This window comes from Besnoitia besnoiti, chromosome V (assembly GCF_002563875.1).
Source record: "Besnoitia besnoiti strain Bb-Ger1 chromosome V, whole genome shotgun sequence".
Lineage (NCBI taxonomy): Eukaryota > Apicomplexa > Conoidasida > Eucoccidiorida > Sarcocystidae > Besnoitia > Besnoitia besnoiti.
In genome coordinates this window covers 2,057,963-2,084,513 of record NC_042360.1, presented here as the reverse complement: position 1 = coordinate 2,084,513, position 26,551 = coordinate 2,057,963, and the positions used below count along the sequence as shown (strand labels likewise).

Genomic DNA, 26,551 nt, shown 5'->3' with positions numbered 1-26,551 from the left:
TCTCGTTCCTCCTCGAATAGAAAGCTTGGTCAGAACTAGGTCTTTTTCGTGACGGCACGAACGAGCCAGGACACTCAGTCGTCGAATGAGCACAGCACGCACACCGAATCCCCTAGCTTCACTGGGGGCCTTGAGTCTGTTAGGTTGGAGCTGAATCAATGCGGAAACATCACGCCGCTGGTCTCGGCGCCTCGCTAGGAGGCACAGCGAAGCGCCCCTCGGCCCGGCCGTCAGCGCCAGACGCGCGTCGGCAGCAAATGCCCGCGTTCTCCGCTCGAGGTAAAGAGTCCAGCTGCTCAGGGTTAGGAAACAAAAACATCTCAATCACTTCGAATTCGCCGCTGTGCGGTGTGTCACAGCATGACGAATTCTCCTTCGCGAGTTGAAGCGGACGCGCCCCCCTCGGCGGAGACGCGTCCGCGGATCGCGTCGCTCGCTCGGGGTAAAGGATCAGCGCACGCTGTCTTCTTCAGTCACTTGTTTCGATGCAAGGGAGAAAGAGGCGCAGCCCAGCTCCCTCGCCACGGCAGCTGGAGCCTTCGAGCTCTTCTCGTCGAAGGTGGCTTACGCGTCTCTAGAAGATGCTGCCAGCGCTGCCCGCAGAGACAACTGAGTGGTGGACGCGCTTACGCTTTTCGCACTCTTTTGCTGGCCTCCTGGGAAGGGCGAGCAGTGGGGACGGAGGCAGGGCTGCTGTCGCCGAGGCCGGTGCAGGGCGTCGGTTTGAGTTGGCGACGTGAGCGCAGCGTGGAGCGCGCTGGCGACCGCTCGCGGGCTTTCCCGCGACCGGCGTTGTTAACTGCTCGAGTTGCAAGTGAGGGGAACCCCAGCAACCCTCTCCCTACCCCTACCCCTGCCCCCCCCTCCGCCACAAGTTTTATCAGAGGCCCCTGGACGCGTCAAGCGCCACCTCCGCTCTGCGGCGGGACGACTCTCCTCTCGCTGCGGCGGCGTCGGGGAAGGCTCTGCGGGCGAAGCGTCCGCGCAGCCAGAGCATGCCGCGTGTGGATTTCTTTCGCCTCCGCGTCCGCCCAGCCTCGCAAGGCTCCCGGAGCCCAAGGCGCCCGTATTTATGCGGGGCTGAGGGAGAGACAAGAGCGGAGAGTGGGCACCAGCGCTGCGTCGCCAGGGCCACAGCCGAGCTGGACTGCCTGAGGAGAGGCTCGAGGGCGAGAGGAGCGGCGCGGGCAGCCACTTAGGGCGATTGGGGACGAAGTGTGCAACGAGGCGGGAGGACGGAGGCCTCGCTAAGTCCCGACAGAAGCTGAGCGGCGAGAGGCGACCGCTCGACGAAGGGCGACTTCGCCGAAACCGCCAGTCTCCGTCGGGCGCGTGCAACAGCGAGGGCGGCGAGCGAACCGCGACGCGAGTTTGCAAGCTGCTGGATGCATGCTTGCATCCGGAGGCGCTCCCGTCGACACATCCACAGGAGGCGCCTAGGCTCTGCAGCCTGGGGCTCCAAAAGCGGCTCGCGGCCTTCCGGTACCTGCTGGATGAGGCCCTGAGGTCGCGGCGCGCCTCGACGTCTGAGTCGCCGCACACGCGGCAGCTGCACTCAGATTTGCATGGGAAGACCCGCGCGGGCGTAGAGAGACTTCGCCTCTGCGCGGGACGGCGTGAGGACAGCGGTCGCACTGGGGTCGTCGGGCTGAGGCAGGCCCCTGAGTTCTGATGTTGGTGACACTCTCTTCCAAGGCAGGGAACTTTGGGCACGCCAGGAGAGATCCTGTCGCGCGCAGGGTAATGGCCCTGCCGCCATGGAGCCAGCTCAGAACAGGACTCGCAGGGCGAAAACTCTGCGGAGTCTTCCGTCGCGGCCGCGGTCGACCTGGCGGTCCTGATGTCATCGCTGTGCCCGCGCGCGAGCAAGGCGTCTGCAGCCGTGGAGGGACTCGCAGGACGGCGCGCCTCTCGACTGCCGCTCTCGCTGCGGCGCCCGCACCTTTGTGCAACGCGCTGCTGCCTCCCCACCCGCGGCCCGCACGCGGTTCTCAGCTGCGTCAAAAAGGACTCCACCTGCGGGGGGCCGTTGACGCAGCCCCTCGCTCTCCTGAGACTCCCTACAGCAGGGTTTCGCTGCAGACTGCGGCCAGGCCTCTTCGCTGCCGGCGTTGCTCCGAGGGGGTCCGCTGGCCCTGCTGGAGAGGCCGCTGGCCAGCGAAGGCTTGGGCGCTGGTCAGAGCGACCGTGGAGCCGCAGGGCCGCGTGGGAGGGGACGTGGGCCGAGGCCGCCAACCGGCCCCCCGGTCGCACTCCACGTGTCTCGGGCGCTAGCCCGGAAATCGAAAAGATCGCGCCAAGCTTCACCGCGAGCGACTCCGCGACGGCGTCAGCCTTCTCGAGTGCAGCCGCAGCTTCCGCGGCCGTGCACTGAACCAGAGAGAGAAGGGGGCCTGCGCGAAGAGGAGATAAAGGAGTTTGGGTCCCGCAGAAAACGGCGACCGAATCAGCTGGGTCTGGGGGGATCCCGCGGAGACTCAGTTCGTCGTGGGTGCGGCGAAGGGCAGACTCGCAACTCAGTGGCCGTGAAGACTCAAACAGCGCCGGATGCCGCGAGGGCGGCAGCTCCGAGACTCTCTCTTCGAGCATCGCCTGGGCACATCGGGCCGTGGCCAGCTCTTGAAGGGTGCGCTGCAGGAGAGACTGCAGCCGCTGGGCCCCGCGATCGAGTTCTGTGTGCAGCGTTCGCTTGTCCAGAGGAAGCTTGCAGAGGGCACGCCTCGCCAGGTCCGCAGCTGCGCAGCGCGAGCAGGTTCCCGCCTGCCCTGAGAGGCCAAGGAGAGCAGAGAGCTCTGCGGCGTTGCGCACACGGCAGGTCTGAGAGAGTGAAGCATATGAGATCGATGCATCCAGAGAGGAGGACGCGGCCGGGGGCGCTGAGCCGCGCGCGGCCGTGCAGCTTGCGCCCAAAAGGGAGTAGAGATGCAGGATGACCAGCCGCTGGCCCTGAAGGACCGCGAGACTGGGTGCGCGAGGGGTGAAGCCCGACATCGGATCCAGAGACGAGATCGGCGCGGAAGGAAACAGCGAAGCGCCGTAAGGTTCTCCAGGATCTCGCTCGATGAGCTGCTGCTCGGCGACGCCCAGGTGGACACACACCTGCTCACAAGGCAGCGTCGGAGCGCAGAGGAGCCCATTCGGCGTGGGTGCGGCACTCTGACTGCTGCGCTGAGATGCCGCTTAAGTTGAAGGGGCACACCACGTGAGAAGCACAGCGGAACACCGGAGCTGTTTTGTAGCTGAGATTTAGGGTTTAGGGTGGAGTTGGGGGTTTTAGGGTTTAGGGTTGCAACGTACCTGAAGAAGTGTCTCAAGGACCGGGCGGACGGCATCGAGCCGCACGTAGCCCGGCTTCCTGACTTCGCTCCGCGCACAGTCTGCAGCAACCAGCCGCCCAGAGTTCTCGTTTTGATTCGTCGCAGGTCCTTGCTTCCGGCCTCGACCTCTTGCCGCCTGAACAACAGGAGCGCACGCCACTCTGGGGCGGTCAGCAGGATGCCCCCCCCCCTCCTCGGAAGGCGGGTCCCCCAACTAAAAAGTGTTGGATTTCAATATCCTACTACGTTAAGAGTATTCCACATTGGTTATGCTCCTTCTTCTCTCAAAGAATCTACAGTCCCATGGTTACTTCCTTGCCTACAAGTTCTAGAAGGTTAAGCAAATCTAACGGTATGTGACACAAGATCAGGGACGTGGTGCGCTTCCACCGGCAGTGCTGAGAACGCACTTAGGATTGGGCATGTGAGTCTACACCACCATCCCACTGGGTTGCTTAAGACTCTGTTAGCTGACTTAAGCAGCGGTTGCCTGTGTCTCATAACTCGAGTCACCTGCAGCCTTCTGAGTGGACTAGTCACGATCTACGCGTCGCGGACACGGGCCTTGTCCATTTCAGGTACAGCCGACCGCCCCAACTTTTCAGCGCTGCGAGGCTGCAATCCGTCTGACTGTTTCGGCTCCTTACCGCAGAGGCTCCCGCGCGTCGGAGCTGCCCGTTGGAGTATGGCGTGTCGTCGGGGCCCTCGGTGCCTCCTAGGCACTTTGCCCACGAGTCGAGCGTCTCGTGGAAATGTGCCTGCAACACGTGGTGACGCCGCGTCATCTCGCGGATACGCTGCAGGCGCAGCTTCAGCTTCGCGACTTCCTTCTGCAGTCCACAGCACTCCTCCTTCACCTGCTGGTTCGCGTCATGCGCCTCTCGAAGCTGTTCGTTTTTTTCAGCCGTGTACTGCATGGCGAGTTGCTGTAGGCGGAGCTCCTGCGCGCCCCTCAAGTTCTTCAGCTCCGCCTGGTGTGTCTCCTGCATCCGTCCCGCCCACAGCTGCATATCTCGCGCCAGGGACGGACAAGGTCACAAAGCAAGGCTTCAGGGGGCGCCTACACCAGAAAGCGAAGAGACGCGATAAGATGACTCTCAAAGGTTGAAGCACTTCAAGCCGCCAGAGGGCACGAACGACGGACCCGTTCTGAATCTGAGAAGAGGGCATTCGAGAAACGGCCAACGCCCGACAGCCAGGAGGCAGTGTGAATATCGGCCGGGCTTTATTCTCTTAGCAGCTGTGCCACTAGCTGCACGCGCGACATGCATATCGTCCTCTTCGCGTAGATTATCGGTGTGGCATCCAGGAGTCTTCTTTCCCGGCGCTCCGGAATTCTCCGGGGAGTGGCTATCCGCATCCAAAGCCTTTCGATTAGAGCGTGTCTCCCGCGAAGGCAAAGTTCGTCGCTGTGCGATAAGCGAGGTAGATCATATTGCAAGCGTGCTCACCTCCACATCCTGCAGTTTGTTCCTGAGTGTGGCACACTCCTCCAGCGAGCTTTTTGCCTCGTCCAGTTGCGCCAGGCACGCTCGCAGCTCCTCTGTCAAGGCGGTATTTCGTTGCCTAAGAAGCGTCGCCTCCACCCGCGCGTGCGACAGGGCCGCTTCATGCTGTTCATCTTCCATGTCCCGCTGATGGCTCTCTTTCCGCAGCGCGGCGACTTCACTCCGCAGCAGCGCGAAAGAGACTGCATCTGAGAGGTCTGCCGGCGCCCCATCCGGTCTCTTCAGAGGCTCAAAACTTCGGTTGCCCTCAGAAATATGAGTTTCAGCTGTCAAGGTGATGGGGGCTGCGAGGGGCGGCTCTGGCGGTGGCTCCACGAGCTCACCGTCTGCAAAGCATGGGCTCAGAGAGACAGACAGCCGTCCGCGTTAGCCCAAGCTCCACACGCATCCCAAGATGCGTCTGCTTTCTCTTCGTCGCATGGAGCTTCCCGAAGACCACTTTCCAACGCCGCGAGGCGCCAGACGACGCTCGGCGACAGGGAGAACGCAACAGAGGAAGACGCGTTGAAGCCGCTCGAGACTTAGTCACCTACAGCGATAGCATGGCGCCAACATGAATAACTCGAAATTCGAGGGGCATATCCTCATGTCTCTTACCGACGACGATGGCGTGCCCATTCGAGACATGCCGAAGCAGTTCGCGTAGGACGGTGATTTGTTTCCTCGCTTGATGAAGCAGGCGCTCGCAGAAGGCGTGGCCATGCTGAGAGTCTTTGAGGGCGATCTGAACAGCTGCGCGTTCTCTCCGCTCGTGGGCGAGACGGTGTGCAAATTCGTGACTCGACAGTCCTCGCAGGTCCATGACTGATTTGTCCTCTAGTCCGACATCTGCGAGAACACCGGCCTGAGATAGCAGCGTTTCAGCGATCTCGTCTTTGTAGCGCTGGAGTCGCAGCATGGCCCGCTCGTCCGCCGATTGCTCCGCTAAGAGTTCGCGCTCCTTCGCGGACGCTTGAACGAAGAGGAGGCGACGCTGAAGAGTGGTCACGAGGTCTCTGTATTTCGCTAGACGCCGAGTCAACTCCGCGCAGTTCGCCTCGTAGACGCGAAGGTCGCGCAGAGTGCCCTCTCGCTGACCTTCCAAATCGCAGCAGCGCTGCTGATAAAGGCTCCAAAGTCGCGTGGCCAGCCGGTCCTCGGACGCCTCCTTTGCGTGCACCTGGACGGACGCGCCGCAGATGAGTCTTCTAGCCAGAAATGGATCTTTCGGATGGAATCGAGCTCCACTGCTAAGCGACGGGCGTTCACTCGAGAAGCGCGTCCACTCACTTAGATCTGCAGCGCCTGAAGCTGCTGACGAAGCAAGTTGCGGTCGCGGACGCCCTCAGCCTCTCGGGAGCTCTGTAGCTGCCACTGCTTGTAGCAGAGCGTGCCGAGGAACTGTGAGAAGGAAGCGCGTCTCTCCGCGATGAACAGCCGTCTGCCCACAGAGAGAAACAGTTCGCAGAGCTGGTGGATCACAGGCCCGACTGCAGCCGCCACCTCTGCCGAACTGCTCATTTCTCTCAGGTCTCCGGTGTGATTACTGTCGCTGCAGGGACCGAGAGTTGGGCACCCCTCGGTCCACGAGGTCAAAGACTCGCGAGGCCCGCTACTTGGAGGCCACGGAATTTTCACATTCACTGAACGCGATGCGGGTTCTAACGTGTCCTCCGGACTGGCGGCGGCGCCCCGGGGAGCTCCTTGCGTCTGTGGATTGTCCACTGCGCCTTTTGGCGCCTCCACCATCGTCACTGAGGCCGCGATGAGCCTGGCAACCTCTGTCAGCTCTTGGATGGCTTCCACTAAGGGCGGCTCGTCGCCAGGGAGGCCGTCGTCTTCAGCCAGCGTCGTGCTCGCTGACTCACCGCGAACTATGCCGCGGAAACCAGAAATGTGAGATTGGTCAGGGTCAGGTGGTGAGTCGCCCCCATGCACGCGCGCAGTTTCTTTTCGCTCGGATGCAAACGCGGAAGCATTCAGTCTGTCGACGTGATGCTTGAGCGCCTCCAGAAGCGTTTCATGCTGCTTGCGCTCTCGAGCCGAGCGGGCGATATGGTCCTGGTGAACCATGTCCAGTCTGTGTATCCACTTCAGTCGCTCCTGACGGAGGATCTCGCACTCATCCTGAAGTTTGGCCTCCGCCAGCTCCAACTGCCGGAGCTTTTCAGCGACTGTGTGGTTTTCGTGCTTGAGGACTTCAACATGTCTCTCCAGAAACTGAACTCGTTCTCGCAGAACCGTTTCTTTTGCCCGGTCGCGGCAATTTCTCTCTTCGTGCTCATGCATCGCGCTCAGTTGGTGGACACGCGCGCGGAGATCGCACACGTCGTTCTGTAAATCGGAAGCTCTTGTTTCTACCACACTGAAGGCGTGAGCCTTCGCGAGCAAGGCTGCTGTCAGACTGCAGATGCGTTCGCTTAACGACAGCGTCTGCGGGTTCAGTTCGTTTCCACCATCGGATCCTGCTGCGCGCATGCACTCTCCTGACCAGGTACCTGAGGCACGTGTTTCGCCCTCCAAAGTTAGTCGACGTGTGTTGTTTGAGCGACCGGGACTTGTGGTGTGTCGGGGGCTTGCATGAATACGAAGAAACTCGTCTGGAATCTCCAGTAGGGGTGCGGGCGCGTCGCTGTCGACCGATGCGGCCTCTGTGGAGAGGGCTGACGGGGGACTTCGAAGTGAAGCAGCTCTCACAGAACGTTGCAACACATCCAGTGACTTGACGGTCTCTTTCAACTGCTCAGATCTAACTCGTAGCTGCTGTTCAAGATACCTCACTTTACGATGAAGATCTACTTTGCTTTGCCGCTGCTTTTCTACGAGTTGATCTCTGACCTTCAGAGCTTCTTCGCTAGCGACATTAGAAGCTTCTAGGCTGAGTGTCAACCGCCTAATGCTTTCTTTTTGCGCCCGAAGTTGCAAGTTCTGAGTTGCAAGTCGCGCGAGGAGATTCTTCTTTTCTGTAACATGTCGCTCGAAGGACGCAGCCATCTCTGCGGACAGGCTCCCAACCTGCAGAGCTTTCTCATCTAGTAGGCGGCTGAACTCGCTCGTCTTGTCATTCTTCTCCTGTTTCAGTTCTGACAATCTGAGCGTGATGTCGTGCGAAAGGGCGGCGACAGCTTCGCTGTGTAACTCGGAGAACTCTTTGAATGGATACCACGAAGACATTGGCGGCACGGTCTGAGTTTCCCTGTCTATACATACGGGCGCCCGCCTAACAGAGGCTTCCAGCGCCTTTATTTTTGATTCGTGCTGCATCTGGATGCATTCGGCTCTCTCCTCTGCCTCCCGAAGTTTTAACAGCGTTTCGGTCAGTCGGCTGTTCAGCTTTGCAATCACTTGTTCTTCAGAAGCGTTCAACGCCTCCCGTACCCAGTGGTCCTGGCCCTGAACGCCTAACTCTCGCTTCCTCTGCCGGAGCTGAGCTTCTGTGTCGCGAAAGAGTGCCCTGAGAGATCTGTTTTCAGCTGTGAAGCAAGGGGCCGAATCCATGTCGAGGTCCTCGGTCAATCCTTCCTCTTGCATCAGCGAGGGGGGACCTCTTTGCAAAGCTGAAACGGCGTTACACGTCCCAACGGGTGGGGTCTTGCCTAAAACCATTGTTGCCTCTCGCGGTGGGGAACACTCCACGCACAGTTGGAGTGTGTCAGTTCTTCCACCTTGCTCAGTGTCTCTCTGCGTGGGCACGATGTCGCTTTGCTGTTGGTGAACAGCCTGGGGCAACGGGTGACCTCTAGGCGGTGGCCGCTGCCCGGCATTCAGGCTGCTGCTCGACTGATTGACAGTGGAAGATGCACACACAAAGGGGGCGATCGCTTCCCTCTCCTGTGGATTCGGATCGACCGGCGGGGTCCGGCGTTGCTGTTGTTTTCGTTGCAGATCTTCCGTCGGCCCCACCGCATGGTCCAGATCTTTTCGTACATCTCTCTGGAACTTATTCGTGGCGAGGGGCCAGGTTCCAAGTGGCAAGCCTCCGTGCCGTAAGTGTCTTGTCTCACACACCTCGCAGCTGCGTGATCGCACGCTGCTGCATCGCTTCTGTCTCTCGGTCCTCCCATTCACTGTGTTATCAAGTGCTTGGCAGCGCACATGTGACACGGCTGCGTTTCCGTGATTTGCTGGTTCTGGAGGCGAGTAGCCGTTCTCGAGCTCGCGCCTCACATGTGTGCATTCCCAACAAAGAGGCGAGTACGCTTTCATTTTCGAGGACAGCTCTGTAACATGCTCGCCTTCACGGACAGCGTCGTAAACATCACAGGTCAATTTACACAATTCTGTGGATGACAAGGACACAGCCGCTGGGCTGCACGCATAGGCCGAACGTTGGTTCTCTGAGTGGGTATGCAGCGCCTCTTTCTCCAAGTTCTCCGGGACGCGACTATTCCCAAAGGTCGTCTCGCACTCGCTCGCAAGTATGAAGCACCCAGTGAAGTTCTGAACGCCAAGGATGCTCTTTAAGCTGAAGATACACTTACAGCATTCTCCCGGTGTGCTGCCCATCTCCGCTGGACGCCAATATGCGGAGGAGAAAGCACTGCGACAGGCACGCGGCAGTTTCAACGAAATCTCCACATGTTGAAACCCGTGGGGGCGAATACTGAAATGGTGAGGACGGAGGCGAAATAGGCCCGGCAACGAGCAGGTCAAGCGTACCGACAGTGCGCGGTCTAGGTGGTTGAATACTCGTATGGACTTAGTGTATTTCTTGCCGGCGTCGACGTGGTGGAATCGGACCGAAGAAGGTTCTATCGACATGAATGCGGGGGATCCAAAGCCGCGTGGCTGCTTAACCCTGCGAGTGCTGCAGGAGCCGCTTCTGCACACCGGTGTGCGCGGTGACCTTGCAGGCCGGCCATGCCCCCCGCCACGACTCCACCAGCAGTCCCGACTGCGCATCTTTTTTTACTGTGAGAAACCAAATCATCTGTGTGTTCGTAGTTCCTTGATGCGGCCGAATATGCGTTCTCGAGTACACCGGAGAAGGTTCCTCGAGGGCCGCGTGCAACAGTCACGTGCCACTTGCGATGCCGGATAAGGATGTCGGCGTCCTTGCGCAATAATCATGTTCCCTCGCGGGCAGAGAGAAAAGCGTAGTGCGTGCCTTCCCCGAACGTCACAATGCAAGGGATGTTCAACGGCAAAGGCGCTCTAGGGCTGGCAGTCTTTTTTCGCTCAATATGTGGCAGGTGCTGCCCCCGAAAATACGGGCTCGACCGCGCATGCACCCACTTCCGATTTGTCGTGGGGAGTGGGCATGTGGCAAGTCCACACCGCAGCGTACAGAAATCACCGGGGTGACTTTGGCGCGATCCGACCAGTGGACCTGCCCACAGAAGCTATCTTCCAAAAACAATGCTATCGCTTTCCGAAGGCAGTCTACACGCCAAGCAGGAGAGGAGCGGTGTTGGCTTGTCCTCTCCCGTCGAATTCATCGTAGAACGATGTGCTATATTCCCAAGCATTCCACGTTTTTACAAAGGCGACCCCTGCACTCATATGTTCTTGGAGCTAAAATAGGGCATTTCGGAGGGAGGTTCATCAATGGAGAAGAACGGGATCGACGCAGTGTGTCATCTAACGGATGCACTCTGTTTGGTCTCAAGTCTAACAGACGAAGTAGTGTCGGGACACCATTTTTCGACATGGTTGAGCTTCAGACAATACATCTTGATGGAGAGGCACTGCACGAGGGCTTCCACACTACGAATCGTGCATCGAATTTCGTCCTCGCACACCCTCACGAATGTCTAATTCCACTACCCTGCGAATTCATCGCTCCCTGTGGATCAAGGGTAAACCTCTTGCAAGGAGGTTGATAGCCCACCGGCTGCATACGAAGTCTTTACCCATCGCGCTATTAGATCCTGTGCAACTTGACGCTGAAACTGGAGACGCCAAACACGCGGTGCCATAGGATTCGTTACGCAGACAATGTGGTGGCGCCCTCTAGCGGTAGTGATGCTCTGCAAGGCCCGCGGTTAAGAGGCGACGACGCAGCAGTGCGTCAGAAGCTCTCTGGCATTGCTCAAGAGTCTAGGTTCGGGTGCGTGTGCCATGCTGTGCCAAAGCTCCTTTTTTGTGTGGCCAACGCCTTCTCCTAAGCAGGACGGAGAAAAAGCAGGGGCATTCTGTAGTCGACGGTTGCGCCACCTGTCTAACAATCCTTGCAAACGATATACCTGATTAGTGTTCGCGACATGTCAGCCGCGCACGGAAATGCGTGGCAGCAGGTGAGATGAGGATTCGACTTCGCACGCGAATGCCCGTAACGTGAACACTTCGAAGTTCCGGCAGAATATGCGTATCTGCGCTCCAAACCTGGCATCCACAAAGGATGTGTATTATACGTCGTGATGCCCGCGTTGCGCTGTGCAAAAGGGTGCGCCTCTGGTACTCTCCCGCAGACGGCCACCATATTTCTTCCAGTATGCGCGGACAAGACCGAGAGTGTCTGTTCGCCTAATGAAAGGGCAAGTGAGCTGGATTCAGAACGACGCGAGAAAGTTCGGCAGGGTCTGCCCCTATTATAGCGCTTGGAATCAGGAAACCCTCTATCTAGACATGGAAACGGAACAAATGGCGAACCATGCGACGAGTTCTGTTAAACTGTGTGCGGTTCACTTCTACTTTCATGCACAGGTACCAAACGCGGGAAAAGCACCTCCAAGACGTCGTTGAGGGAACGATAGAGCCACTCAAGAGACCACGACGGGACGGGGTCATTAGAGAGGGTGTTTACCGTCACACCTCAGCAGGCTGTCGCGAGGTTCAGATGCAGCTCTCTTCACAAGCGGTCCTGCAACTCAGGGAGTCAGTCACGTGGTGGCATCGTTTGCATAGTAATCCACCTGTGAACCACTCTGAGGCAGGACGCAATCGCCACAACGCAAGAGGGAAGTCTGGCTCTTAGAGACGCGGTGGTGCCGCCTTATAAAAACCATCGCCGTGGCCACGCATTCGGTGCACTGGGGAAGTCGGGAAACTGACCAATCACACACAACTCGTGCCTCTCCGGCAGCTAACAAAGAGTTTCTCAGCTATTGGCTCCAAAATCATTCCAAACAGCAAGTCAACAGCGTGTTGGGCGAATCGATGCTCCTGCGAGTCTGGTGTGTCGGCGATCGGTGCCGCTACTTCGCATTAATCACACAAATAGGCTGTCCTAATAATGGGTTGTGCGTCTTTTCTTTCCATGCGGGACCTTCTTTCCTGATGGGCCCCGGCTGCTCTTCAACACTAGGAGGTTTCGAGGGCTAGGACGTGCCATGGCTAGAAACTGCCCCACGTTATGTGTCGTGTTTTTGCGTTATTTCAAGCCCGAAAGATTGTGAGGAAAATCTTCGTAGCCGAGTGCGGATGTTGTGTGTGGTCAGTGGTCATCCATCATGAGGGCGCTGACGCTGCTTGTTCTTCGTGCATGGCTGGCGTCAGGTGGTCTCCTGCTAGCGCGTCAGACCGCTTATATCACATGTAAATTATTGCGCTGTGAGTTTGTGGCAGCAGAGCCGGAAGCAGGGCCTCCGCTGCCTCCCTCGGCTGCGCGGCCGGCGCCAGCAGAGTCACTGGGAGGCATGGAACTCTTACGGAGATTAAGATACATGGAGACCACTTGTACGTTTGCGGATCAAGTTGTTGTAGTCGTAGACGGAGGCAGCACCGGCACTCGCGCACAGCTCTTTGCGATAACGACCCAGGCGTGTCCTCGTTCAGGGCGAGTCGTACTTCCGCAAAAACTCCGATTTTTGGGGACTGGGCGCAGGATGACAAGCCTGCGGCAGCTGCTTGAATCATGGCTGGACGAGCATGCTCCTGGTTGGGAGTCGAGGGCGGATGTGGGGGCAACAATAACGAAACACATGTCAAAACTCCAAATGAGGACTGATCAGCTCGTCATGGAGTTGAAACAGGACGTTGCTAATGTCTTGAACAAGCGTCTGAATGAACAGGAAATTCAAAATGCGAAACAACTCGGAGTTCCACTTATTGTTCACAGCACTGCTGGAGTGCGAGATTTTCCGGAATGGTACGTTGACGGCTTATTTTTATTGTTACGTTCTGCAATAAACCAGCCGGCCAGCGTCGACGGCTACACGTTTTTCACGAACACCGAGCTGGGAAGGCCAATAACCGGCGAAGAGGAAGGCCTTTTCGCTTTTTTCACTTTGAATTTCCTTTCCAAACGTCTGCCTTTGTTTGGTGGCCAAGATCCGGCACGGCAAACGTGTAGTATGGCTGGCCTAGTGGAAGTAGGGGGAGCGTCGCTGCAGATTGTCTTGCCGATTGACGACCTTCATATTCTCCCGTCGTTCGTGAAAACCTCTAGTGTGAAGCGATGTCGAGGTCAGTGCGAGCGTCCAGCGCCACGGAAAAAAGTACTGTCACTTTCGTTTATGCAGCTTGGGTCCACTAGTGCAGCAGGCTTACTGTTCAAAGGCATCTGCCGGCAGCAACAACTGAAGAACGGCATCTGCCACAATCCTTGCTTGCCTCGAGGCTACGAGCAGCCTTGCTCTGCCGGCCCACCGAAGTTCTCCCCCGACGGGACTGTACATATTGACACTCAGCTGAGGAAGAACCGCCTTATACCTGCGGCTACGTATTGCTCTGCTACGAACCCTGCGATTTCCGTTAGACCCGTGAATGTTTACGGGTGCGCTGCTATTGGCATGGATCCATTCTCTTCCTTGGAAAATAGACTAGGTATCGAAGGCTGCACACTGATGGTGGGGACTGGGAACTTCGATGCATGCTTCGCCGAAGTTGAAGCGGTTCTACTCAATCCGTCCGTGCCGCTTCCCGCGAACCTTGAGGCGTCATCAGCAGGATTCGACTCGCTCGGCCAGGTTTCAAGGCTTGTCTCCACCAGCGTACCCGTGTTTATCACAGGAACCTCCATACTTGATGGGATTCGCACGCTTCAGAAGATAGGATTCTTGAGACAAGAATTTCGTGGAGAGGTGGCTCCCCTTGTAGAGGCAGCAGAGGCGTTTTGTAGGTTGCCAGTGAAGTTTGCGGAGGGCAAGGGGCTGATATTCGATCTGCCTAGTCATGAGTTGCCAGTTACAGCTTTTACCATCACTTTTTGCCACGAACTTGCTATGGCGGTTGGACTGTTGAAGTACTTGCAGGCAGGTAAGCATGTGCCTAGTGACATCATTTTCACTGACGAGGTGGTTGACGATGCCGGCATAGTGCAAGGGAAAATTGGCTGGCCTTTAGGCGCTGTTCTGTACAGAGCTCTCTCTCAGAAACGGTGGTCACGGGATATGTATGAGCTGGGTCCAACTGTTAATTTCTACCCAGAAAGGAAAGCATGAGTTGTGGCGTCCTTGCATTAGTGGATGGCGTGGTGAAAACGTCGTAGTGTCCTTTGAGTGGTACACACTGTCTTCTTGTTGAAGACAGCTACCTAGTGCAAGTCAGCCCAGAAACAGCTGGGATTCCTCACTGCGATGTCGAAGTGACCTATGATAGTTGATCACGTAGGTGCAATTTTCGTCCTTACATGAAGTAGAAAATTTTCGCAACCACACGCTTTTTTCTATTCAGTCTGAACACAGACCGTATGTTTCATGGGTAGGGCTAGTGTGGTTTGAGCTGATACTGCAAGGCCAATTGGTGGCTGAGTAATTAGCCTCTGCAGCGTGAAAGAATTCATCTGGAACTACGGCGGACAGGAACCTGAACCTGTATACTGACGTCTGGCACCAGCGAATCTGGGGGGAATGCAAATCTGCTGTTAGTGCGTGGCGCGCTAAAGCTGCAACCGCGATTTTGCTGACAGGCCAGCGTCGCTGCATCAACCTTTTCGTGCGTAAATAACGGTTGGCACCGGTTTATTTTAGGATTCAGCACTGTATATGGTGAGGTATGCCAGTTTTTGCTTTCCCCTGTAACCTCTTGGGCGTGCATTGCCAACTTCGAAACTAGTAGTAAGACGCCCGCATTTTCTAGGAATTTACAGATTCGTACAGTAGAGCTAGAGATGTCTAAAGCTGTGCAGCATGTGAGTGGTGGGAGCAACCAAAGTAGTTCGACATGTACCTCTGTCACCTTTAGCCACCAGGAAGTGAGGCGACGCGTAGTCATCGTGCGGTATCTCCACAGGTGCCCTGACGACGGAGTTAGCGTGCTCTTGCTCACATGTTTGTGCCAACGGTGCTGCGATACCTCGATCTAGCAAGGGTCCCCAGCTGCGTAGAGGCACTGAGGACTGCCGCGTGTCACTTGCCCCGAAACCAAATAAGGGGCGACATCCAGACGGTATTGCTGCGCTTCACCGCTAGGCTTCACTGCTTCCCAAGCCCGCGCGACCTGCAAACATGGTCGCAATTGCTGCTAGTGCTGCCTCTTTTATTATTTGTTGGCGAAGCATTGACACTGGTATAATTAAAGCTATGCGCACATGTAGGAATAGCGCATCCTTCGTGGGCCCTCTGTGTTTCAACCTAGCAGAGCTTCGTTCGGGTCTACGAACCAGCGCAAACGCTAGCGCAGCGTCCGCAAGACAGCGCCCAGCCATTGGTGCCCATGTCTGGGCTTGACACTCCCCGCCATTGGCCCACCCGTGCTTTACGTCGTGGTTGCGTCTGCGGCTCGTCGCAGCTAATCGCTAACCTCCCACACTCCCAGATGCTTCTTCTACGTTGCCGCTTTGGTGGACTTCCGAACAGCACTTTTGTGTGTGGACTATGTCCTCGCCTTTTCAACCGATTATTGGTGGCTTAATTTTTTTCGAAGCAAGACCTGTCATTTTGATTTCCCGTGTTGATGCTTGAGACTCAACGCGGCGGTGTCGCTTTCACGTGCGAAGAGGGTCGCCAGCGACGGCTAAGATGAGCGAGCAGCCTTAATCTGAGGTGATTTGTCGCCCGTTCATATAATCTCCGTGAAAGACGAAGGCGTCTGCACAATTGCGACTTGCGTACGACAGGGTGCGGAGGATACACACATTTGCTGGTGGCTTTCCGCTTTCCATCACGCGATCGCGCCTCGCGGTGTGTCCACGTGAACTGCATACGCCGCTCCATGTTGACACGTTGTACTCCTCCTTCGTGAAGTCTTGACATCCGAATGGAGATTCGGGTGTCTGGGCTCCCGCGGAGAATACGCAGCAGAGGCATCCGGTTCTTTCGGCACCACAGGAATGCAGACACAGGAATCCGGAGGGCTTTCCTTTAGGAGGGAGCGAGAGATGTCTCCACCCGACACGCTTGATCCTTCCAACAGTCAGGTGGTTGCCAGTGTCTGTGGGTACACAACTGCGGAAACACCGCTAACGCATACGATACAGAGACCGAATTCCGTCAGACATGACGCGACAGGGCGGACCGACCACAGTCATAAATACAAGAAGGAATTGGCGCGGTGTGGCCGACTCGCTCGGTCTCTGGAAGAAGAGGTTAACAAGCTTGAGTAAGACAGGCGTTGATCACTACTCGTTGAAGGGCTCTCCGAGGCCTCTACAACAACTTTGGTTCATATCGTGAGCAACCACGTAGCTGTCTCCAAATGCGTCCATCGTGACTGGATCCGCATATGTCTTCCGGAGCACGCCGTGAGGCGCAGTGAGAGTCGATACTGCAAGAGAAACTAGGGTCGTAAAAGCTGGCAAGTCCTTTGTTTGTATCTGTTTCCTGTGGCGTCAGACGCTTTTTGCGTCGGTATCGGTAATAAATTGATTTGTCTCGATCAGACGTCAATACTTGTTATCTGAGTGTCCACCGAATATCTCATGTTGTTACTACCCCGCCTTGTTATACGGAGTGAAATTTGAACGACGGCCTGACGACCTCTCGCATTCATTCGAGGGGAGTGTACTGGGTCCTCGCCGAGCGAGCCAGTGCATTCCGTCCGTAATGCGTACAGCAGACTACTGCGGCTCCCGCACCGCCCTTTGTGACTCCGGTTGTTCATTGTGGTATCTGTCTGCCCTTCCTCTATAGGCAGCAGTACAAAGCAGAGACCAAGGAGTTGCGTATTCTGTGTGAGGTTTTAGAGGCGGCGCGGCAGGAATACGGGAACATGGAGATTGCCTATAAGCGAGGTACCGCCTATTGCATGCATACCAGAGATGAGCTCCGCTTTTCAAGCCAATAAATGCATCCTCGCTCTACGCAGCTGCAAACGCATGTATTTGATCCCTCATTGATATTCCGACGGTAGTAGCTCGAACATAACCTCACTCCACCCATAATGCACGATGGCAGAGTGCGTGGTTGTTTGTCCACCAGTGTAGGCCCTGTTTCATGTATCTTTAGTGTGATGCGGAATCGCTGCACCCGAATTCGCAGAGCAACGGGATAAGGAGGAGACGGAACGAGCAGTGGTGTTGGCCAGACGAAGGCGGGACTCTGAGTAGGGTGAATCACAGACAGGCGCACGTACTGAGATTGATGTTGGTCTGGTTTATTAAAGGAGGTCACTGTGTTTTTTCCTGCTTTAGCAGCAGCTCCTTTGCACAGAAAGTGTTTCTTCAGCCCATTCCTGTCACCGGGATACCTCCAACGATGCTGGAATGATGGTCATTCAAGCCTGTCCCTTCGTTTTGGCTGTGGGGACAACTGGGCAACTTGCAGTTAGACCGGCAATACGAGTATGCAGACCAAGGCGGGCCCGCACCGTCCTGTGACCTCCATACCAAGCGTGTCGATTGGTGTCCTCCTATCAGATATAAAAGGCATGCAACACTGAAGAAAGAAATAAGGGAATTGAACGCGCATCTCTGCACAACAGTAAGTGATTGCAGGAAATGGCCGGCTCGCCAGAAGAAGCAGCGAGCTTGCCGCACTGTGCCGCGGGGGACGGCGACGTGCCCAGGCCGGATCGAGAACACACTGCTAAATATCCCAAGCAAGTCCTGCATTGCATATAAAGACGGAGTGAATGGAAGGTGCTACTTCTTCTTCCCGTTCGCCAGGCATTATGCCTGGCCCTCCAGGGTGGATGAGCCGCGCGGGTGACAGCTTGGCGGGCTACCGGTAGAGCTTATGGTGAAGACTGGGGGGAAGCACCAGCTTGGCAAGAAGAGAGTTACGTTCTTCACTTTGACGCTTGATGGTCTGTGCGAACACTACGCGTGTTTTGCCTTTGCAGCAGGAAGAGACCCACCGAAAGTATATAAAATACCTAGTGAGTTCGCCGTCTGGGAGAGAAGTGCGATCTCGTTCGCAGAAAGTTGATATGATGCTCTCCGAAAGGCAGACGCGTAAACGGAATGTGGTGTGCATCATGGATAGAGCGGTCCACGTCCGTTCCCTGCTAATGACTGGCACACACGTAGGAAGGGCGGTCTGCGCTGCAGCGTGAACACGTAAAGCGGCTTCCTTTTAGCACGGAGTTGTACAGTTTTCTGGGTCATGACGCCAGTTCATTCCTTCTGAAAAATAGCCCGCTGCAAAATGCGAGACGCAGACCGTCATGCAAATGCGTGACGCCCACATCTACGTCACGTGACCTCGGTGAAAACACATTCAGGCCCTTGTAATTGCCGCAGTGGAACCTCCGGTTTTGTGCATTCAGGAGGCGTGGACAGATAGGCAAAAAATTCTCCGTGATACAGAAAAGATTGATGCAGAGCGGCACCTGCTTGAGGTAAGGACGTGGTGGCAACAAATAATGCCAGGGTCCACAAACGTTGATGCCATTCCAGTACGTGAAGAATGCCGAAGTATCCACTGCTGCAGTCAGTAAGGTATATCAGGGCGATTTCAGGCTGCTTTCATGCAAGAAGTGTGCCAGGCGCTGCGGTTTCGTAGAGATATGGCCTCATGTTCTGGAAGAGCTAGGCAACGCAGAGAGTGCATGCTGTGGGTTTTGAGGAAACGCTGTCAGAGATGACCGCAAGGAGCGTGAGGCTGTCCGCGTGTGCTGAAAGAAGTCGCTAGCCGCAGCTGCGGTTTCTTGAATTCGCGTTTCGTCGGCGTAGGTTGTAGCTGGTTCGGTGGCCAGAGCATCATGTGCCTTGAATTACTCTACGAACAAGCAATCTGCGAGAAACGGAGTCGACCGTGGCGCAAGAGTCGGGGAGCTTCTGGGCGGGAAAGCAATGACGTTTTGAGAATGCATTCAGGGTAGTGAGAGTGCCTTGGACTCAGTATTTTGCACATAACTGTAGTGTTACCCTCGATCTTCTGTGTCTATGGTGGCGCACTGGGCAGAAGAAGACCGATATGGGGGTTCTCGCAGTTCAGAAACTGGAGGTAGGGTTTTCCACTTTGGGGAACTGGGTCCGCAAGAGCCAAATGCCATTCACAGGAAGCGCAACACACAGTAGACCTTCTACGGTGGCGGCCACCATCGGTTGGCTTTGAAGCACAACGCAGTTGACTCCTGCCCAGTGTTGGCACGGGAAAGTTCCGATCACAGCACATAGGCACCACCGTGGGAAGCACGGCCAGTGTATCGTTCTTCCTCGATGAATGGACTACAAAGTGCGCCCGACTGTGTCACGCCCTTTGCACAAATGCGCGGGTCACGCCTCAAGAAGGATGCCTCCGAACCTGTCAGTGATGCGCACCCAGATTGCGTGTCTTTGTCATCCTGGCTTCCTTCCCCATGCCTTCTTCGCAGGAGACCATTGTAGAGTCGCGATGCGATTTGCAGCAAACGCGGAATGACGCCAAGGCAAGTGTTGAAACGCTCCGCGATGCTCTTGAAAGAGGATTTGCCGAACTGCCGCAGAGCAAAAACTGGCCCACGTTGCGGCACGGCGCTTCAACTTCGTTTTTGTTACTGCAAGACTGGACCCGTCGAATTGGTTCATGCATATCTATGTCCTGTACTATGTATCTGCAGGAAAGCGACGTCTCTGTCTTGCTGCGCGCGACGAAGCTCAGGCCCGGCGACGAAGGCTGGTTTGCTGCTCGGACTCGTGCGGTGCCTAATGCGAGACTGCTGCGGCGCAGGAAAACGACGCCTCCTTAGATTGCATAGAAATCCACAGCCTGGGTCGGGCGCTATCCAAACTGACAGCGAGCAAGCTGTCGCCCCTCGGCGACCCGACGGGGACGGTATAACATGCCCTGCAACTTGCTACAGCTCTGTACGCTGTTCTGCGCTGCCAGAGACGCCATGCCAAGCGTTTTCGTAGCGGTGCCTGCTGGGAAAACGAAGCACTGTTGTGACAGCTGGTTTACCAAGACACGAATTGGCGTGCTCCACCATGGACAGATTTCTCCTCATCTCAGTCATGAGCCCTGACGGTCCCAGTCGCTCGGATCTATCAATTTGGGACAGTAGTACAGCAGCCTCCCATGCAGTGCTCGCCATCCACATTGTAGAGCTTTACTGCCTCGAAGACGAGAGCGAAGTTACATAAAGTTTCGCGTACGTGATGCTTGCTACTACAACCCGCTCCCAGCACTCAAGAACTGGCACATGGTGAAACACGCGTAGGGACTTCCACGAGTGGCCTAGCTGACACAGGGAAGAGCGCAAATGCGCCACGTTGGCGCTGCGGGCAAGGGAACGGCGCACAGTTCTTCGCATTCCTTTTGCAGGTAGCCTAACGCATCAGTAACGGCTTCACTCTCGTCATATCTCTGGTGCATGGACTACTCAAGTCACAAACGCTCAAGCAGTTTTGCGCGAATATCCAGCTTCACGCTGGTAACCACTGTGCCGCCGATGATGCAGAGATTTCCAAAGCTGGGACAGCGCTAATGGGCCCACTCCGTCCAGTCGCCCTGTATACGCCAGTTGTACACACAGCAGTGTCGCGGGACTGCACCGAGATCGCGACCGGTGGCGGGCACACGCCCCATAGGGCACGATGACCACAATCGCTTCAGCCCAGCTAAACAATAAGCATGCACCACGTCGAAACTAATGAGCGAACCGTTCCTGCATGCCATCACCATGAAATTCCACGGAACGGCCGAGTTGGAAGAACGCTGAAGGCTAGAAGCCTCCGTGTCGACGGTCTTCTCACGCCGCACCCGCCTAAGCGAGTTAGAAACCGGCATGCACCGCGATGGGCAGCATGTGGCCGCTTCGCTTTCTTTTCTGTATTACCATATGGAGTCAAGATCCAATCAAACGCTCTGTACTCTTGCCGCATTGGCAATTATTCTGGTACAGAAATCCGTGGCGACGCCGAAAGGTGAAACGTGTCCACGACCGTCTCATCAAAAACCATAGGGCACCCATGTGGAAACATCTCATGACGATGCGTTCAAGGAAGCGGCTGCTGCCATGCTGCTTCCTTCCCGCGAGCCATGTGAGCCAAGGCTGGGAAACGGGGGATGCTGGTCGGTGGTCTCCTCCGTGGCACCATAGCCTTCCTCCTGGAGCAGGCCATGATCAGCGGAGGACACTCGATGAAGTTCCCCCGAACCTTTGTGCTGGAAGATGTTTAGAGTGTTGAAGGAGAAGAGCGATGCTGCGCCACAAAGAACACGCCACCATACAACAGGTAGACCGTATTTAACGACAGTATGCTTTTCTACAACAAAGTCGCCTCAGGTGGCCCTTCAGACCAACACAAGCGCTGTTTTGGAGAAACACACGGCTTCCCCCCTGGGGGTGTTTGAAGTATGACCCTGGGGTTAAGGCTGACTGCTCAGAGTCAATCACGAAGCGGACAGAAAGTACATAGCAAACGGATAGTCGAGCCAATTTTGTAACCGCCTGCATACATTGCCTTGAAAACTGGCCACACAGTAAGCTGACCTGCTGTGCTATAACTTCCTTCCCCCTCCCCCCTTCTTGAACGGCATTCCTTCTAGTTCTACCTGTGCACCTCCGCGACAATTTCCAGGAGTCAGGTGCAGCAAGCGTGAGCACACCGGGGCTGCCGGATCATTCCGCAGCGCATGAATAGTGCGGAAACCCGAGTTCGCCGCTTGGGCCACTGCGCTTGTGGACGCAGAATTTTCATCGTCAGCCTTACGTTCTTGCCCGCTGGACGCAGCTCCTTCCGTCTCGCCTCCGCCGCTCGGCAGCCAGCCAGCGACGTTCGCGGACACCTGGACGCAGGCAATCATCTCAACTACAGGCTACCATAAGAGCTCAGCCCGCGACACCAACTGATGCGAAAAATGCGCATCCCTGCCGGATGCTCAACCCTGTACCGTCGTGCACCACGTCAATCGAGGCCGGAACCGTGCGCCACAAAAGAAACCACTCACCGACTGGAATGTGCTCTTTGCCCGATCGAAGAGGCCCCCCTCGTTGGTCTCCGCTTCAGCCCTGGTGGCCACAGCGCTGTAGGCAGAGGCGGTGTACTCCTTCGCGCCAGCAACAAAGTTCTGGAAACCCGCGTTAATGCCTTCTAGCATCCCACCCTCTGCTCGGCAACCCTCCGATTTTAGCACTTCCTCCTCGCCTCCTGGTGTCAGGGGGACGCCTGCATGGAACATTCGAAAGACAAGAGAAGAGAGGGGAACGCGTTACAGCGTGTGAGTCGCCAGCTTCAAAAAACACCACATGCTGGGTCGATTTGCCATAGTAGACTCGCCCCACAGGCACAGCCGAGTCGCTGGAGAGCGCATAAGGCAACCCCGGCGACTACCGTCGCTCCGTGCAGTGTTTCGTCTGTCCATCAGAACGCGCGCATCATTGAGTCGAGCGCTAGCTACCACAGAACGTGAAGTCGTCTTCGCGAACGAACTTGGTCAGAAAAGCAACTTTATCGAGAGAAGCCACGGCGGCAATACGCTGTTCAACCTCACCCTCGGCAGAAAGCTCAGGTGGCGGAGGGATGCCAGATGGCCCGCTTGTTGCGCTCGCCACACCGCTTGCGATGTCTCTGCCCTTCTGGGCAATCCACTCTCCTCCCTGACGCAGGCGCAAGCAAAGACACCGCCGTCCTGCGCAAGGTGCAGTGAGAAGGTGGGCTGGCGAGAGAATCACAACCGACATCCAGAAACCCTCGTGGTTCATGCACCTCCCGCAACACTAGTGCGCAGGATGCTCCAAGAGGCACGCTCGCGGATGCTGTCCAAAGACTGCCATGTGGCAGCGATCCGCCTCGTGAATTGCTCGGAACAGGATTTAATTTCCGCTCAAAACTGCTCGCTGTCCCACAGCAAATTCGTCCGCAGGTAACATCGGCGTATATTGGAAAAACCAACGGTTGTGGTGCACTTCAGGAGCATTCAGTGCTCTCTCCCGACCCAGCGCTAACGCCACTATTTGACAGCTTGTCCAGGTTGAGGGGCTTACGCTGGTTAGCGTGTCCTTCGCTTTCTCTAGAATCCCTGGCCCAGCGGGAGCTTCGTCCTCTCCTCCCGGAGCTCCGGCGGCGCGTGAAGCGTTATCCCCTCTCATGGTCGAGATGGCCTTGTTGGTGTAGTCTTTTGCGCCACTCACGAAGTTGACGAAGCCCGACCCGAGACTATCCAGCATTCCCGCGCCGCCTTCTCCCACGTACCCCGTCGCCCAGCTTGACTGAGAGCGCCGAACGCCATCACTGTTCTCATCCCGTCGAGTCTGAAAGTCGCTGTTGCCCCCGCCGGCTCCCTCTCCCTGGCCAACGGTCGAGCCGCTTCTGCTGTTCGCCATTTGCCGCATTGTTTCCGCGAAAGACTTGGAGGTCGGCGGCGACACTGCATGAATGCCCGAGCCGCTTCGGCTTCCGAAGCTCGCCGTTCGACCGGGCGCGACCAGGCCGGCTTCCGGTTCCTTGCCCTCTCCGTCTTGAAGGGCAGGAGGCGGCGCAGTCCCTTCCACTTCAGATTTGAGCAGCTGGCGGTAGTAGGCGGCAGCCTTCGTCGCATATTTCTCCTTGATAGGCAGGTCTGCAATGCCCTGGAAAAACGTAGGTGACGCCAGCGGCGGACAGAGGGGGGTCAACGGTAATTATCCAGCGGTCCTCGCAGCGATGGATCGCGCGGCAGCTGAGGGAAAGAGACTGTTGAATGGTCGATAAGTGTCCTCACTGAACTGTCCCCACGCCTCTCCACGTCAGGGGCCATATAAATACACGCCAGCCACCATGCAGAAAGCCCACTCGCACCCGACCTTCACGGCCAGCCAGAGACGCAGTCTACACAGGATTTAAATCGCGTGCTCACCTGCTCAACGAAGAACGCCTTACAGCGAGCATTACCGCCCAAACTCATCATCTTCTTCTGCTTCTCATTCCACGCATCCATCGTTGTGCTACGGACGAAGCTGATGTGAACGCCCAAGCTCCTGCAGGAGCACATGGAACAGCTTGTTCCCGCTGACATAGCCAAGGGAAGAAAAATATTTGCGGCCTCCCACCGCCGCTGCACAGATCAACACCATTGGAGTTCCCTTCTTCGAATGATACAGTGGAGCGAACTACGAGAATGCTGCGAGGTCGCCACACGGTGTCCCCGTTGTCCGGTCCCGTTTCGCAAGAGCCCTTCATTCCAGAGGCGAACAGTGTGATACCCAAGTGCTACTCACGGCATCAGCTAGACGAACTAATCCAACTGGGGGACCAATGAAATATGGTCTAGCTTGCGAGTGCCTCTACTTCATCACGTATGCAACCAGCACGGGTGCGGGCCCACTTGGCGCATAGCGGGAGATTCTGCTCAGAATGATGCTCAGCGTTGGTTGGCGGCTGCATGCCCCCTAAACATGAAATGTTCCCCCACCTATGAATGCCTGAGCAGTTCAAGCAGATGAAAATGCCATACGTGACCGATGTCCATTGAGGGTTTGGCGCACCTGAAACAGGAACATAATGCACATTTACCGTACAAGCCCCTGGGCGGTCGTGATTGGAGGCCAAGTCCCCAGTCATCTTCGCCAGCCAGTGACGCCGCCGTGACATGGTAGATACTGGAGTTCCCCTCCCACTACAGGTCACATCACGGGACAGCTACAGCAGCCTCGCTTGCACGCTTCACGCGACACGGCGTGCCACTTCGTCCCTATGCGAATGCGTCGTCGAACACGCCTAACTTTAGATAACAGTCAAGATGCCCAATGAGACAAAAAGATCTCACGAAAAAGAACGGTACGCTCTGAAAATCAGCTACTTACCACAGTCGATGCACCGAAAATTCTGAGGACTATCATCCCGCAGTTGCTTGAAGAAGGAAGCTGTTTGCGCGTCCATTCTGTGCCAGGTGACGTCACGAATAAGTTTGAGGTAATGGTGTGCGATAGATGCTCTACTGCAAATACCGCGGGCAACGAATTAAACCCAGAAAGGAAAGGCCAACTCTCCGTGGCAAGGCGGACAGCGACCAAAGAACGAAGACGCAAGCGCAAGCTCCGTAGTTTTAGGGGAACAGTTCAGCTCTTCACACAGCAGCGTACCGAAGCCGCCGTTCAGTGGCAGCAAAGCATACGGAAGCACAAACAACGAGAGAAGCGCATACTATACGAGACAACTACCGCAGGTTTCACGTTCTTAGCGTCAGACACCGTGTGCTGCCGTGTCTCTTGCAAGCAGAAACAGTCCCGCTGTCGAAAGTAACATGAAACAAGCGTTCGGTATTCATAGAACCGGATCAGGCCCGGGTTTTCACTTGATAGGCTTCGATGCTAGCTTGTGAGTCATCATGGGAGCATAGTGACACGAGTAGCCAGAAGGAGTTTCCATGCCCGCGCCGGTAGCTGCGTCCCCCCCGCCACTACCAGCTGGTAAGTCGGAAGCACGGTTTCAAAAAATCCGCTTAGATAGCTGTCCGCATGCAGAGAATAGTGTGCGCGCAACGGCGGATTCAGATGATGCCCCTCCCCAAGCAGTAAGTATCTCGTCTTTTTTGAAGACGGTACACGTCAGCTGGGCATGACGTCCTAATTCCTCGCCGCATGAAGTCTACCAAGGAATCATGGTTGCGTACACGCTCAGGTTCTTGAAAACCCGCCGCTAGCTGAGAGAGCTGGCACACCTGGAGCTGGTGCAGCGGAAGCATCGTATCGCCGCATGCGGATGAAAGTCTGCAATGGCACGAGGCCGATGCGGGCATTATGCTCGAAAAAGGTCGTGAGAAGACGTCGGTCATCTGTTAAAGTGTATCGGGAACGAGTTGCGGTGATAGGACCACGTGCAACTATTCACAGACCCCAGGCTTCAATGCTTCCACGTTGAATTCGGTGAATCGTGGTTGTGTGTGTCGCACGAGTAACGTATCTGGGAGACGTTTGCAGATTTGGGCACCTATTCACACCAGTCTTGCTTCAGGACAGAGCGAGGCCGCGGCTTGCTCTGGCGAAGCGAAGACCCTGGTTGCATTGAGGGCGCCCGCGTGACCTGAAAGTTCCAACAGCTGTAATTCTTTTCCAGCTTTCCACACACCGCAAGAGCCGCAGTTTGGTAGTAGTAGTTGAAAGAAGGGAGCCAGGATTGGGAGGAAGAGACCTTATCATTTGCCTGTGTGTGCTGCATGACGAAGGCGTGTACCTCCACGTCGACATGTTTGTCGAGACAGTGCATTCTTAGGAAACAGCTTAGTGGACGCAGAAAAACTCGTTAAAGCGAACAATCAAATCGGAAGATGAACGCAGTGTAACGACAGCCGCTGTTGAGCATGATCATGTTCCTCCACACCCCATATTTATGGTTTCCAACTAATGTTCCCGCCCCCCTACGGTAGAGACGTTGCGTAGTACAAACATCCTAAACATGGCGGCGCTCTCAAGGATTTCGGCTTTGTTTCTCGTCTTCGGCTGCGCTGTCGGGCGCGCAGCGGAATTACCCTTTGGGACTGGCAACACAGTATGTCATGGCACTCTCTGGTTCACAGAGACTCTTTGCGGTTGAGGTGTGCAAGTAGAATGCTGTGTGCCGTTACGTCCGGAATGGAATCGGCG

General features: G+C 56.2%; 4 protein-coding genes across 4 annotated transcripts; 1 reads left to right on the top strand and 3 right to left on the bottom strand.

Annotated features, from left to right (window-relative positions):
- Window positions 1–795: 795 nt before the first annotated feature.
- On the bottom strand, window positions 796–5,723 carry BESB_061190 (uncharacterized protein; the record flags this gene model as incomplete). Its single annotated transcript, XM_029364533.1, has 5 exons — window positions 796–3,099; window positions 3,298–3,531; window positions 3,965–4,321; window positions 4,769–5,151; window positions 5,423–5,723. The coding sequence occupies 5 exons, from the start codon at window positions 5,721–5,723 to the stop codon at window positions 796–798; spliced, it is 3,579 nt and encodes a 1,192-aa protein (XP_029219241.1).
- A 371-nt stretch (window positions 5,724–6,094) lies between these two features.
- BESB_061180 (uncharacterized protein) lies at window positions 6,095–9,310 on the bottom strand (the record flags this gene model as incomplete). The annotated part of the gene is made up of 1 exon (XM_029364532.1): window positions 6,095–9,310. One exon carries the CDS (start codon window positions 9,308–9,310, stop codon window positions 6,095–6,097), a length of 3,216 nt encoding a protein of 1,071 aa, XP_029219240.1.
- A 3,071-nt stretch (window positions 9,311–12,381) lies between these two features.
- BESB_061170 (GDA1/CD39 (nucleoside phosphatase) family protein) lies at window positions 12,382–14,127 on the top strand (the record flags this gene model as incomplete). The annotated part of the gene is made up of 1 exon (XM_029364531.1): window positions 12,382–14,127. The coding sequence occupies one exon, from the start codon at window positions 12,382–12,384 to the stop codon at window positions 14,125–14,127; it is 1,746 nt and encodes a 581-aa protein (XP_029219239.1).
- Window positions 14,128–20,970: 6,843 nt separating this feature from the next.
- BESB_061160 (putative ARF1-directed GTPase-activating protein) lies at window positions 20,971–24,848 on the bottom strand (the record flags this gene model as incomplete). Its single annotated transcript, XM_029364530.1, has 8 exons — window positions 20,971–21,191; window positions 21,702–21,777; window positions 21,940–22,157; window positions 22,483–22,588; window positions 22,976–23,560; window positions 23,827–23,947; window positions 24,382–24,454; window positions 24,773–24,848. 8 exons carry the CDS (start codon window positions 24,846–24,848, stop codon window positions 20,971–20,973), a joined length of 1,476 nt encoding a protein of 491 aa, XP_029219238.1.
- Window positions 24,849–26,551: the final 1,703 nt, after the last annotated feature.